Source organism: Hemitrygon akajei, chromosome 16 (genome assembly GCF_048418815.1).
Source record: "Hemitrygon akajei chromosome 16, sHemAka1.3, whole genome shotgun sequence".
NCBI lineage: Eukaryota > Metazoa > Chordata > Chondrichthyes > Myliobatiformes > Dasyatidae > Hemitrygon > Hemitrygon akajei.
In genome coordinates, this window is record NC_133139.1 from 34,881,429 (window position 1) to 34,893,591 (window position 12,163).

At 43.2% G+C, this 12,163-nt stretch overlaps 1 protein-coding gene across 1 annotated transcript in view; it reads left to right on the forward strand.

Moving 5' to 3' along the window:
- malt2 (MALT paracaspase 2) overlaps nucleotides 1–12,163 on the forward strand; it is a 64,188-nt gene that overhangs the window by 11,822 nt on the left and 40,203 nt on the right. The window contains exons 4-5 of the mRNA XM_073068687.1: nucleotides 4,360–4,490; nucleotides 10,676–10,820. Coding sequence (XP_072924788.1) covers nucleotides 4,360–4,490; nucleotides 10,676–10,820 — 276 coding nt within the window. The remainder of the gene's footprint in view (nucleotides 1–4,359; nucleotides 4,491–10,675; nucleotides 10,821–12,163) is intronic.

Genomic DNA, 12,163 nt, shown 5'->3' on the forward strand with positions numbered 1-12,163 from the left:
ATCATGCAACAGTTGAGCAGAAACTCAAGCCTCTGCTTCACAACACTCCTCCTCAGAGACACCTATGCACAGATTGGTTACTCACATGCCAGTATCTGACCAATAAAATCATGATTACATGTGGCAATACATGTAGTTCATCAACAGAATCAGAGCAGCTGCAAGAACGTCCCAGAAGCTTTCTGTAAAATTTCCACTGAAAATAGACGTTACAGTTTTGTTTAGGAATATTAAAATTATTACTTTTTAAAAAAATATTAAAAATTAATTATAAAATATAAAAAATATATTTTTTAAAAATATAATTTTTTTAAAAAATTTAAAAAAATTTAAAAAAATAACAAATTAATATTAAAAATAAAATATTGATTTAAAAATTCATCTAATCAAAATGAATCAGAATCAGGTTTAATATCACCGGCATATGTCATGAAATTTGTTAACTTTATGGTAGAAGTACAATGAAATACATACTAAATAAATATAGAGAAAAAAATGAATTACAGTGAGTATATATATCTATGAAATAGTTAAGTTAAAATAAGTGGTGCAAAAAAAAAGAAATAAAAAAATTGGTGAGGTAGTGTTCATGGGTTCAATGTCCATTTAGAAATTGGATGGCAGAGGGGAAGAAGCTGTTCCTGAATCGCTGAGCGAGTGCCTTCAGGCTTCTGTACCTCCTTCCCGATGGTAACAATGAGTAACAAGGTCTCCCCGAAGTTTTGTCAACACATCCAGGTGAGCACATGGGGAGATAGTATACTCAACCACTGCTACTCTTCCTTCTGCGATGCTTACAAAGCGCTCCTCCATCTGCCGTTTGGAAAGTCGGATCACTCCTTCATCTTGCTTCTGCCAATGTACAGGCAGAAGCTGAAACAAGAGGCAGCCATAGTTAAAACCATCCACTGTTGGTCCGGCCAATCAGTCTCCTGCTACAGGACTGCTTTGATGACGTCAACTGGAATGTCTTTCGTGACGAGGATGTTTCTGAGTTCACAGAAGCAGTCACGAGCTTCATCCGGAAGTGCTTTGAGGATGTTGTCTCCCAGAAATCGGTCAGGGTCCACCCAAACCAGAAATCCTGGATCAACAGTTCTGTGCGAGCCCCACTAAGAGCGCAAGACAGTGCTTATGTTCCCGGTAGCCAACATGAGCTCAAGAAGTGCAGCCACGATCTACGCGAAGCCGTCAAGGCAGTGAAACAACAATACAGGGACAAGATCCAGACACAACTCTCCACCAACAACACACGCAGCTTATGGTAAAGTCTGCAGAGCGTCGCAGACGTCAAAGCTACATGCAATAGTGCTGCCAACATCGCTGCCTCTCTCCCAGATGAGCTAAATCTTTTTTACGCTCGGTTCGACTTCACCAACACTGAGCCCCCGAGGAGAGCCGCTGAAGCGACCTGCACCTTCTCTGAGGCTGAAGTACGCAGATGTTTCCAATGAGTGGACAATCACAAGGCTGCGGGACCAGACAGCATCCCAGGGTGGGTACTCAGGATGTGCGTGGCACAACTGGCAGGTGTGTTTACAGATATTTTTAATCTCTCCCTCTCCCAGTGTAGAGTCCCCTCCTGCTTCAAAACATCCACCATTGTTCCTGTACCTAAAAAGACCACGGTTACGTGTCTGAACAACTGGGGTCCTGTCGCACTCACCTCAATAATCAGCAAATGCTTTGAGAGGCTGGTCAAGGACTACATCTGCAGCTTGCTAACCCCCACTCTGGACCCCCTACAATTTGCCTACTGACACAACCGATCGACAGATGATGCAATAGCCACAGCTCTCCGCACCGTCCTTACACACCAGGAGAAGAGGAATGCTTATGTGAGAATGCTGTTCTTCAACTACAGTTTGGCATTCAACACCATAATTCCCTCCAGGCTCGACAAGACGCTCAGAGAGCTCGGCCTTCGCCCTGCCTTGTGCGGCTGGATCCTGGACTTCCTGTCAGATTGCCACAGGTGGTAAGAGTGAGCTCCCTCACCTCTGCCCCTCTGATCCTCAACACAGGAGCCCCTCAGGGCTGTGTCCTAAGCCCCCTCCTTTACTCTCTGTACACCCATGACTGTGTCACCACTCACAGCTCCAATCTGCCAGTTAAATTTGCTGATGACTCTACATTGATTGGCCTTATCTCAAATTATAACGAGGCAGCCTACAGAGGAGAAGTCATCACCCCGACACAGTGGTATCAGGAAAACAACCTCTCCCTCAATGTCGCAAAAACAAAAGAGCTGGTTGTGGACTACAGGAGGAATAGAGGCAGGCTAAACCCATTGACATCAATGGATCTGGGGTTGAGGGGGTGAACAGTTCCTTGGTATATACATTACCAAGGATCTCAGTTGGCCTGTACTTACTGGCTGTGTGGTGAAAAAGGCACAAAAGTGCCTTGTTCACCTCGGACAGTTGAAGAAGTTTGGCTTGAGTCCCCAAATCCTAAGGACTTTCTACAGGGTCACAATTGAGAGCATCCTGGCTGGCTGCATCGCTGTCTGGTAAGGGAACTGTACCTCCCTCTATTGAGGGACTATGTGGAGAGTGGTGCAGACAGCCTGGCTCATCTGTGGATGTGAACTTCCCATTATTCAGGACATTTTCAGAGACCGGTGTGAAAAAAGGGCCTGAAGGACCCAACCACAAACTGTTCCAGCTGCTGTCATCCGAGAAACAGTACCGTAGCATAAAAGTCAGGACCAACAGGCTCCGGGACAGCTTCTTCCACCAGGCTATCAGCCTGATGAATTCACACTGATACAATTGTAGTTCTATGCTATACTGACTGTCCTGTTGTACATACTATTTATATAAATTACTATAAATTGCACCTTTAGATGGAGATATAATGTGAAGGATGTAAGAATTAAAGTCAGTTCAATTCAAGATGACATTTCCTGGGAGGTGGGGATCCAGGACCTGTCCTTGAAGCTGATAAACTGGTTCACCTTTGGAAAGATATGATTCCATGCCATACAGCATAGTTTGCTGTTAACTGTCCTTCAAAGTGATCAGGAATAGTATCAAAATTACCAGTAATTTTTGCTCTTACCCCATCCTCCCACCATGCTATCAGGGATAGGGTTCCTCTTGTCCTCACCTACCATCTCACCAGCCTCCGCATCCAGCACATAATTCTCCTAAACTTCCACCACCTCCAACGGGATCCCACTGCGAAGCACATCTTTCCCTCTCCCCCACTCTCTGCTTGTGACTCCCTTATCCATCTGTCCTTCCCCACTGATCTTCCTGCTGACACTTACCCTTGCAAGCGAAGCAAGTGTTCACCTGCCTCTATGCCTCCTCCCTCACCACCATTCAGGGCCCCAAACAGTCCTTCCAGGTGAGGCGACACTTCACCTGTGGGTCATTTGGGGTCATATACTGTGTCTGGTGCTCCCGGTGTGGCCTCTTGTATATCGGTGAGACCTGATGTAGATTGGGAGACCGCTTTGCCGAGCATCTACGTTCCGTCCGCCAGAACAAGCGGGATCTCCCAGTGGCCACCCATTTTAATTTCATTTCCCTTTCCCATTCTGATATGTCCATCTATGGCCTCCTCCACTGTTGGAATAAGGCCACATTCAGGTTGGAGGAGCAACACCTTATATTCCGTTTGAGTAGCCTCCAATCTGATGACATGAACTTTGATTTCTCAAACTTACAGTAATGCCTCCATGCCCCCCTTCACCATTTCCCATCCCCTCGTCCCTCTCTCATGTTATCTCCTTGCCTGCCAATTGCTTCCCTCTGGTATTCCTCCCCACTCCCTTTTTCTTTCTTCCATGGCCTTCTGTCTCTTTTGCCAATCAACTTCCTAGCTATTAGCTTCACCCTCCCCCTCCAGGTTTCACCTGACGTTTCTCGCTCTCCTCCCCCCACCTTTCAAATCGACCTCCTCAACTTTTTTATCTCCAGTCTTGCTGAAGAGTTTCGGCCCGAAATGTTCACTGTACTTTTTTCCATAGATGCTGCCCTGGCCTGCTGAGTTCCTCCAACATTTTGTGTGGTTGTTCAGATTTCCAGCATTTGCAGGTTTTGTCTTGTTCAAACTTACCAATGCAGTTTTAGAAGACATTCATTGGTATCTTTCTGGATCAAGAGGTTTGGTCAACAAATTCAGATTCATGGCCTACCTCAATTATTAGAAAAAAAAAGAAAAGGCTGTAAAGTAAATTGTAGTTTATATGTAAATCAATTGCTGAGGAGGGATAGGATTAGATGGTGCTTACGACATGAGATTACATGGAAACAAGAAACTTAAAGGGATGTTGCAGAACAAGGAGGTTCTATTTCTTGTTGTAGTCATCAATGTTGTTACGGTTACTGATGTCTGCCTTTCCTATAGCCTTGGACACCATACGAATCATTGTGCAGCCCAAGTCGCAGGATGTCACTGTTGGAGACAGGGTGTCTCTCTACTGTCAAGCCACAGGTCCCCCAGGCCTCAGTTATCAGTGGTTTCGAGGAAAGAACGAGGTGAGAATGTTGACTTTGGCTTTCTTCTTCCCTTCTACAGCAGTTCCTTGGGATTGAGCAAGTCTTGCTTCCAGTGTAGTTCTGTGAGTTCTAACAATGCAGACAGGACAAATGTGGGACCCACAGATTCAAATATGGGGCATACAGATGGGTAGTTTGGGAGCTAGCACCTTCCTTCCATTGCGTACACTCACGTCTGGACTCAAATTTCTCAATACCATGACAATGCTTCAATTCCGTTTTGAGTAGTCAGGGGCTAGGGATTTCCAGGAGTCTGTGGAAATGTTACTCTTTGCGAGCTTTCTTTTCAATCATTTGCTCTGCCCACGTGCTGTGACTGAATTCAGAGCAGTGAACAAATGACATGTCTTGCAGAAAGGAGCCAACTGTTCAATTAGGGCTTCAAGTTGGGAATACTGGCTTGGAAAAGGGGTCCAATATTGGTTCGCTTACCCAGAAGTGGATTTGATTTGGGGTGAGCTTTCTTCTGGGATGAGCTAAGGTAAATTGAAGAGTTTCCCATTTTCCGTCTGGATTATCCACTCTTTGGCAGGAAGCTTGATGCTAAAAGGTGCAGCGTAGATGAGAGAGAATTAGAAATTGCTTAGGGGTGCAGTAAGGATGGGGGTGTTAATGTGGTAACATCAATTTGTACTGAGTTTGGGACTTCTTGTTGATCTGCTGATGTATGTTTATAATATAATCATGAAGCTGACAGAAGGGAGAAAAACAGATGGACTGGTCACTCGGGACAGAAGTTTTCTCACAGGCAGTAATGAATCCTCTGATTTGTTTTCTATATTCACAGCAAATATTGATAGGTTTTTAGATATTTGAGGAATTCATGGGTGTTGAAATGGCACTGAGGTAAAGGTCAGTCAATATGTGTAGCAGAGCAGGCACAAGGGGCTGAATGGCCCACTCTTGCTACCATTTCTTATTTTCTAGGGACAGCCAAGTTGAGAAGTTTGCTTCATAGTTCCTAGTGATTGATGAAGGCAAAGGCTTCAGATCTTCAAAACACACTTTTCCTGAGACAGCCAGAAGCTGTGGTAGGTTCGTTCACGTCAGCAAGGTGCTGCTGTAGTGAGTGTTGCTGCCGCACTGTACCAGGTACCCAGCACGATCTTGACCTTGGCTGCTGTTTATGTGGAACCTGAACATTCTCTCTGAAACCACACTCGTTCCCTCCAGGTGTGCTGGTTTCCTCCAGCATCCCAAAGGTATGTTGGTAGGTAAAATAACTGTTGTAAATTATTCATTAGTATGAATTACTAGCAAAAAGAATTGAAAGGGGAAGTGGTGAACTTGTGAAAGAGAGCGAATAACTTGCAGGGGTACAGAAACATAGGATAAGTTGATGAATTGGTTTATTATTGCCACATGTACTGAGGGACTTGGGAAAACATGGTTCTGCATACCATCTATATAGGTAATTTCATTACAACAAGTAGTACAAGGGAAAACAATAACAGGATAGAGAATAAAGAGTTGCAGGCAGACAATAAGGCATAAGGCCATAATGAGATAGATTGTGAGATCAAGGACTCACTTTATCTTAGAAGGGAACTGTTCAATATTCTTATAACAGAGGGGTAGAAGCTGACCTTGAGCCTGGTAGTGCATGATTTCAGGCTTTTACCCGATGGGGGGTGGGGGTGAAGAGAGAATCTCTGGAGTGGCTGAGGTTTTGGATTCTGCAGGCTGCTTTATTGAGGTAGTGACAAGTTTAGACATAGTCCTCAGAGGGGAAGCTGGTTCCAATAATTTGCTGAGCTGTGTCATCTACTCTCTGTAGTTTTTTGTGGTGATGGGCAGAGCACCAGAATTTCGTTGGGAATGAAGTGACTGAAATGTGGAACCTTCTGGCCAATTTAATAGGGCACTGTCTTTTGAGGCAGCCATGTATGAAGGATGCCAGACATCTCTGCTTGACTGCCCTTTGATACCAAGCGTTGTTGCTCCCCTCTGCGCCATTGGGCAGTAACCTTGCCGCTTATTTAATATTTGTCTGTTTTCACGAGGCCGAGATGCCGGACATCACTGCTTGACTGACCAGTTGCTGCACCATCAATAACTCTCGGAGACGGGAGGTGAACGATAGGCTTTTATTAGCAGCAAAACTGAGCACAGCATCTCGGAGACTGAGGGAGGAGCAGTGCCTCCAATCGCCTTTATACAGGGGTCTGTGGGAGGAGCCACAGGAGCAGTCAGCAGAGGGGCGTGTCCAGACAGGTATACATAATTTACCACACCAGTGTAGTTTAATAATGTTCCAATGTAATAAATGGTAACATGATTGTAATGTGACAAGCATTGCAAGTTTCACCAGAACATGGAGTGGGTTGATAGCTTGGATCTTATCTGATTAAATTATTATGTCCCTGTGTACTTGATCACCAACTTTCTGGTATCTCCCGACTTGGGAAGAGGGACGTTTTCCTTTGCAGAAAATGTATCCATCTCATATTGAGCAGTATAAAGTACACCTATGTATTTTCAGATTTTCTGTAGTGCATTGATCAATGTTGGTGAGGGTCAAAAGGTACCATGCCGAATTTCTTTGGCCTTCCTTAGAAGTAGAGGCACCTGCATGCTTTTTTGGCCCTGACATCAATATGGTTGGACCAGAACAGGCTATTGGTGATGTGCATTCATAGGAACATGAAGCTTTCAACTCTCTGGACTTCAGCATTATTGATGTAACCAGGTGCACATGCACTGCCCCCTCCTGAAGTCAATAACCAACTTGTTTGTTTAGCTCTGACATTTAGGAAAATGTTGTTGTTGTGACACCTTGTCACTGGCTCTTTGCCTCCTTATGTACTCCTACTCATTGTTATTTGAGAGTTGGTCCACTATGGTGGTATCATCAGCAAACTTGTAGATGGCGTTAAAGCAGAATTTGGTCATGTGGTCCTGAATGTGTAGAGTAAGGGGCTAAAGGCGTAGCCTTGTGGGGCACAAGTGTTGAGGATAATTGTGGCAGGGTTATTGCTGTCTATCCTTACTGATTGTGGTTTGTTGGTCAGGAAGTTAAAGACACAGTTGCAAAGAAAGTTGTTGAGTCCTACATCTGGGAAATTTGGAGATGAGTTATAGAACATAGACTAGTAGAGTACAGGAACAGGCCCTTTGGCCCTCAGTATTCTGCCAAACCAACTACATTAGTAATCAAATGGCCAACTAAACTAATCCCTTCTCCCTACACAATGTCCAGATCTATTTTCCTCACATTCATGTGTCTATCTAAATGTTTCTTTAATGTCCCGAATGTATCTGCCTTGACCACCGTCAACAGCAGTGCATTCCAGGCACCCCAACTCTGTGTAAAAAAAATACAAACTTGCCCCTCACATCTCTTGTAAAATTACACCTTCTCACCTTAAATGCATACCCTCTTGTATTAGACATTTCAACCCTAGGAAGAAGATACTGTTGTCTACTCGATCTATGTCTCTCATAATCTTATAAACCTCTATCAGATCTCCCCTCAGCCTCTGCCGCTCCAGAGAAAACAACCCAAGTCTGTCCAACCTCTCATTATAGCATTTGCCCTCTAATCCAGACAGCATCCTGGTAAACGTCCTGAACTCTCTCCAAAGCATAACTAGAGTTTTATAAAGCTGCAACATAACTTTCTGACTTTTGAACTCAATGCCTTGATAGCCACCTTTGTAGCCACTTTCCAGGAGCTATGACCTTGGACCCTAAGATCCCTCTGCTCATCAACACTATCAGGGTTTTGCCCTTAACAGTGTACTGTCTCTTTGCATTTGACCTACCAAGGTGCAACACTTTATAGTTGGCTGGGTTAAACTCCATCTGCCATTTCTCCGCCCATGTAACTGATCTTGTATTCTTTGCCAGTCACCTATGCTATCCACAACACCACAAATCTTTGTATCATCTGCAAACTTACTAACCCATCACCTACAATTTCATCCGGGTCATTTATAAACATCACAAATAGTAGAGGTCCCAGTACAGATCTCTGCGGGACACCACGAATCACAGGCCTCCAGCTAGAATAAGTCCCTTTGACCACTACCCTCTGTCTTCTGTGGGAAAGCCAGATCTGAATCCAAGATCCCATGCATCATAACCTTCTGGATGAGCCTCCCATGAGGGACCTTGACAAAAGCCTTAGTAAATTCCATGTAGACAATTTCCACAATTGTCTACCTCATCAATCACACTTGTCACCTCGTCAAAAAACTCAACTGAGTTAGAAAGACACGACCTGTCACTCATAAAGCTGTGCTGGCTCTCCCTAATTAGGTCATGATTTTTCAAATGCTCATAAATCCTATCCTTAAAATTTCTGTGCAGTATCTTCCCTACCACTGATGTGCGACTCACCGGTCTATAGTTTCCAGAATTATCCCTGGTTCCTTCTTGAATAATGGGACAGTATTGAAGGCAGAGCTATAATCAATAAATGATAGTCTAACATTGGTGTCTACTGTCTGGATGCTCCAGCGATGAGTGCAGGGCCAGGTAGATGTTGTCTGGAAGTGCAGTGAGTCAATGTTATCTGGGAGGCTGGAGCTGATGTGTGCCACGACCAGCTTTTCAAAGCACTTCATGATGATGGGTAGGACTTTTTTCTGGGAGCCAGCCAGCAGCCAGTAGGCCAAATGGTGCATCTACTGTGCCTCAAGATGGATTTAATTCACACTGCAAGTTTGGGGTTTGTTCTTCAGTCATTTGCAAGTGTCAGTTGAGGAGGAGCCTTGCACAGATGTCTCCCATTCAGACAGAAGGAAGAGCTCTTTACAGTCACCATTGTAGGATTTAGCTCCTTTCTTGAAGATGGTGCTTCTAAGGTGACCTGACGTATCTTCCATTTCCCAGATGTGGGAAATGTGATTATGAGTTTATGACTGAAAGCATTCTCTGCCAAATGTTGGAACTTCATCAGGAATGTAGTTGAGGACTTGTTCTTTTCCATTTAATATTTGGTTTTTTCAACTTCTTGTCAATCTGGGAAGGGACAAGGTAAGACGGGACAGAATCAAGAATGTTAATGTCAATGATAGTCATAGACATTCATATGATAGCTATTCAATATGTGAAAGATATTTGAATACTTTAACAATATTGGATAAATAAGGTCAACTCTTTATAGTGTGGTAAGTGAAGAAAATTCCATTTATTTTATTTATTTTTATTTTGAGATACAGTAAAAGCTGCTTCTAGCCCAATGAGCTCTGCTGCCCAATTACACCCATGTGCCCAATTAACTTTTCAACTGTTTGTCTTTGGAATGTGAGAGGAAACCAGAGCACCTGGAAGAAATCCATGCAGTTATGGGGAATATGTGCGAATTGAACCTGAGTTGCTTGTGCTGTAATAGCGTTATGCTATTATACAAATGTGCCACCACTATTGAAGATTAGCTTTGTTTGTCACACACCTTACTAACCCCAATCTAGTGCGACAGATGGGATGGTGAAAATTCTGGATTGACAAAGAAACAGCTACAGATAGTAAGGTTTGCTGAGAGACAGTAGCCTGTGGATAAAATTGATGGAGCATGTAATAATTTGCAGTATCCTGGGGAATATTTTCACTGTGCTGTTATCTAGAGTATAGCCATGGAGTGCAGATGGGTATTGCAACAGGACAACTCAGTCCAATGGAGAGGACGGTTTTACAGATCCATAATGTAACTACCTTTGGGGGTCCGGGTGGTTCATATGAAGGAGACTCCTGTCTAAAATACCTGTACACTTGTAGCTCACTGTAACATGCCACTAAGTTACAGTGAACTTCTAACAGCTTGTTTCTGGGCTCCGATGCACACAATATGGGGCTGAGCAGTAAGAGTTGTGAGAAGAGACTAAAATGCTGGCATCCACATACAGTCGCATTTTCTCTTGTCCTTTCTTCATGTAATGCTCATGGGTTCACAGACCTACCTCTATCTGACTTCTGAATGTTCCATGAACACTACCTCACGATTTGTCTTTTACACTATTTATTTATTTTTGTAAGTTCTAGTAATTTTGATGCCTTACACTGTACTGCTATCACAAAACAACAATATTTCATGATGTACCGTATGTCAGTGATAAGAAGTCTGATTCTAAGTACTTGTACTCATTTGTCATGTTTGTGGTTTGTCAGGGATGAATGTCACTCCAGACGAGTTAACCATGAAATTTGTTTCATTTTACCAGGTCAAAGGTGGAAATTCCTCAGATCTTCTTTTTAAGTATGTGGACCGCAGTGATGCTGACTGGTATGTCTGCAGAGTTCACTGTGGAACCCAGTATTCATTTTCTGAATGGGCCCGGCTGCGTGTTTATAGCAGCCCAACAACAGGCAAGTCAAAGCATCTTTGTGGGATTATAAATTAAAAATCTGCTCAAGTATTCAGTTATAACCAACCATGGTTATGTGCAAAGCTTCAGCATTTATAGTTCTTTCCAAACAAAACCTAGCCAACTATTGCAGGCAAATGGGACTGGTGTAGATGGGCAAAAATATCATCTCACCAGGAATGGGATCTGAATGGATCTATGTAATGGTAACAAATGGGGAACAATTGTTTTCATCCTTTGTTATCCCCTCTCCTTCGCTGAAAGGTCTCTGTCTATAGCACAGCATCTCTATCCAAAACTGAACCAAATGCAGGGTATAGTTCAAATGATCATTACTGGCAATCGGCCAGTATCCACAGAGCCAACCTGTTCAAATCTGGGTCACGAGCAGGATATGTAGAGAATTTATGAAAGTTTGAAAAAAGAAGAGGCACTGTCACTTCAAGAAGCTGTGAAGTTCAAATCCTTTGCAGTACCTGTGCCAGTAGCTCAATATTCATTGCTCTGCTAGTTCCTTTCTCTTTTCTACACCCTGTATAGTTATGCAATTATTTTCAATTAATAATGTTAGTCACTGGTTTACCTTTGATCCAGCAAAACTCTGCATTCTGACTGTGGTTACTTCATGTATGTTATGAATGAGATCAGTTGTGAGCTGTCCAGATCTAAACTTGGCTCTCCCTCTCTCTAAATTTTTTATTTCCACATTTGTGTGTTTCAAGATTCGTGTTTGATTAGAGAGCACAGTTATTCTCTGGTTTGTCAAGGCAATGCTCCCAGCTGCTCTCGATCATTATTAATTCTCAATAAAAACTGGAGGCCCTGTGATCTCACAGTCAGTTCCTGATTTCATCCACACCTATACGGAGAGGTAAAAGATGCAGACTTTTATGAGTTGGCTGATCTTATCCTGGGTGGCTGCCAGATGCCAGTAGCTGGAACTAAGAAATCAGCATAGATTCATGTTGAAAATCAAAGCAATTGCAGATGCTAGAAATTTAAAATTAAAATAAAAACAGAAAATATTGGAAAAACTCAGCAGGCCATACAGTGTCTGTGGAAAGAGAAACAGAGGTAACAATTAAAGTTTAAGACCCTTTGCCAAAACTGAATCTGTGATTAAGGTCAGGATCAGATTTGGAAGCATCTGCAGATTATTTAATTGCTTAATGAGTGAGATTCATGCATTGAGGAAATACCAGAGTCCACAGTTTGCCACTGCAGCCCAGAATATGGTGCTGATCTTGATGCCAACTTGTATTCAATGTCATTTTGATGCATATCACCCATATCCCTCCATTCCCTTCATATTCTTATCTAAACACCCTGCAGTTTTCACCAAAC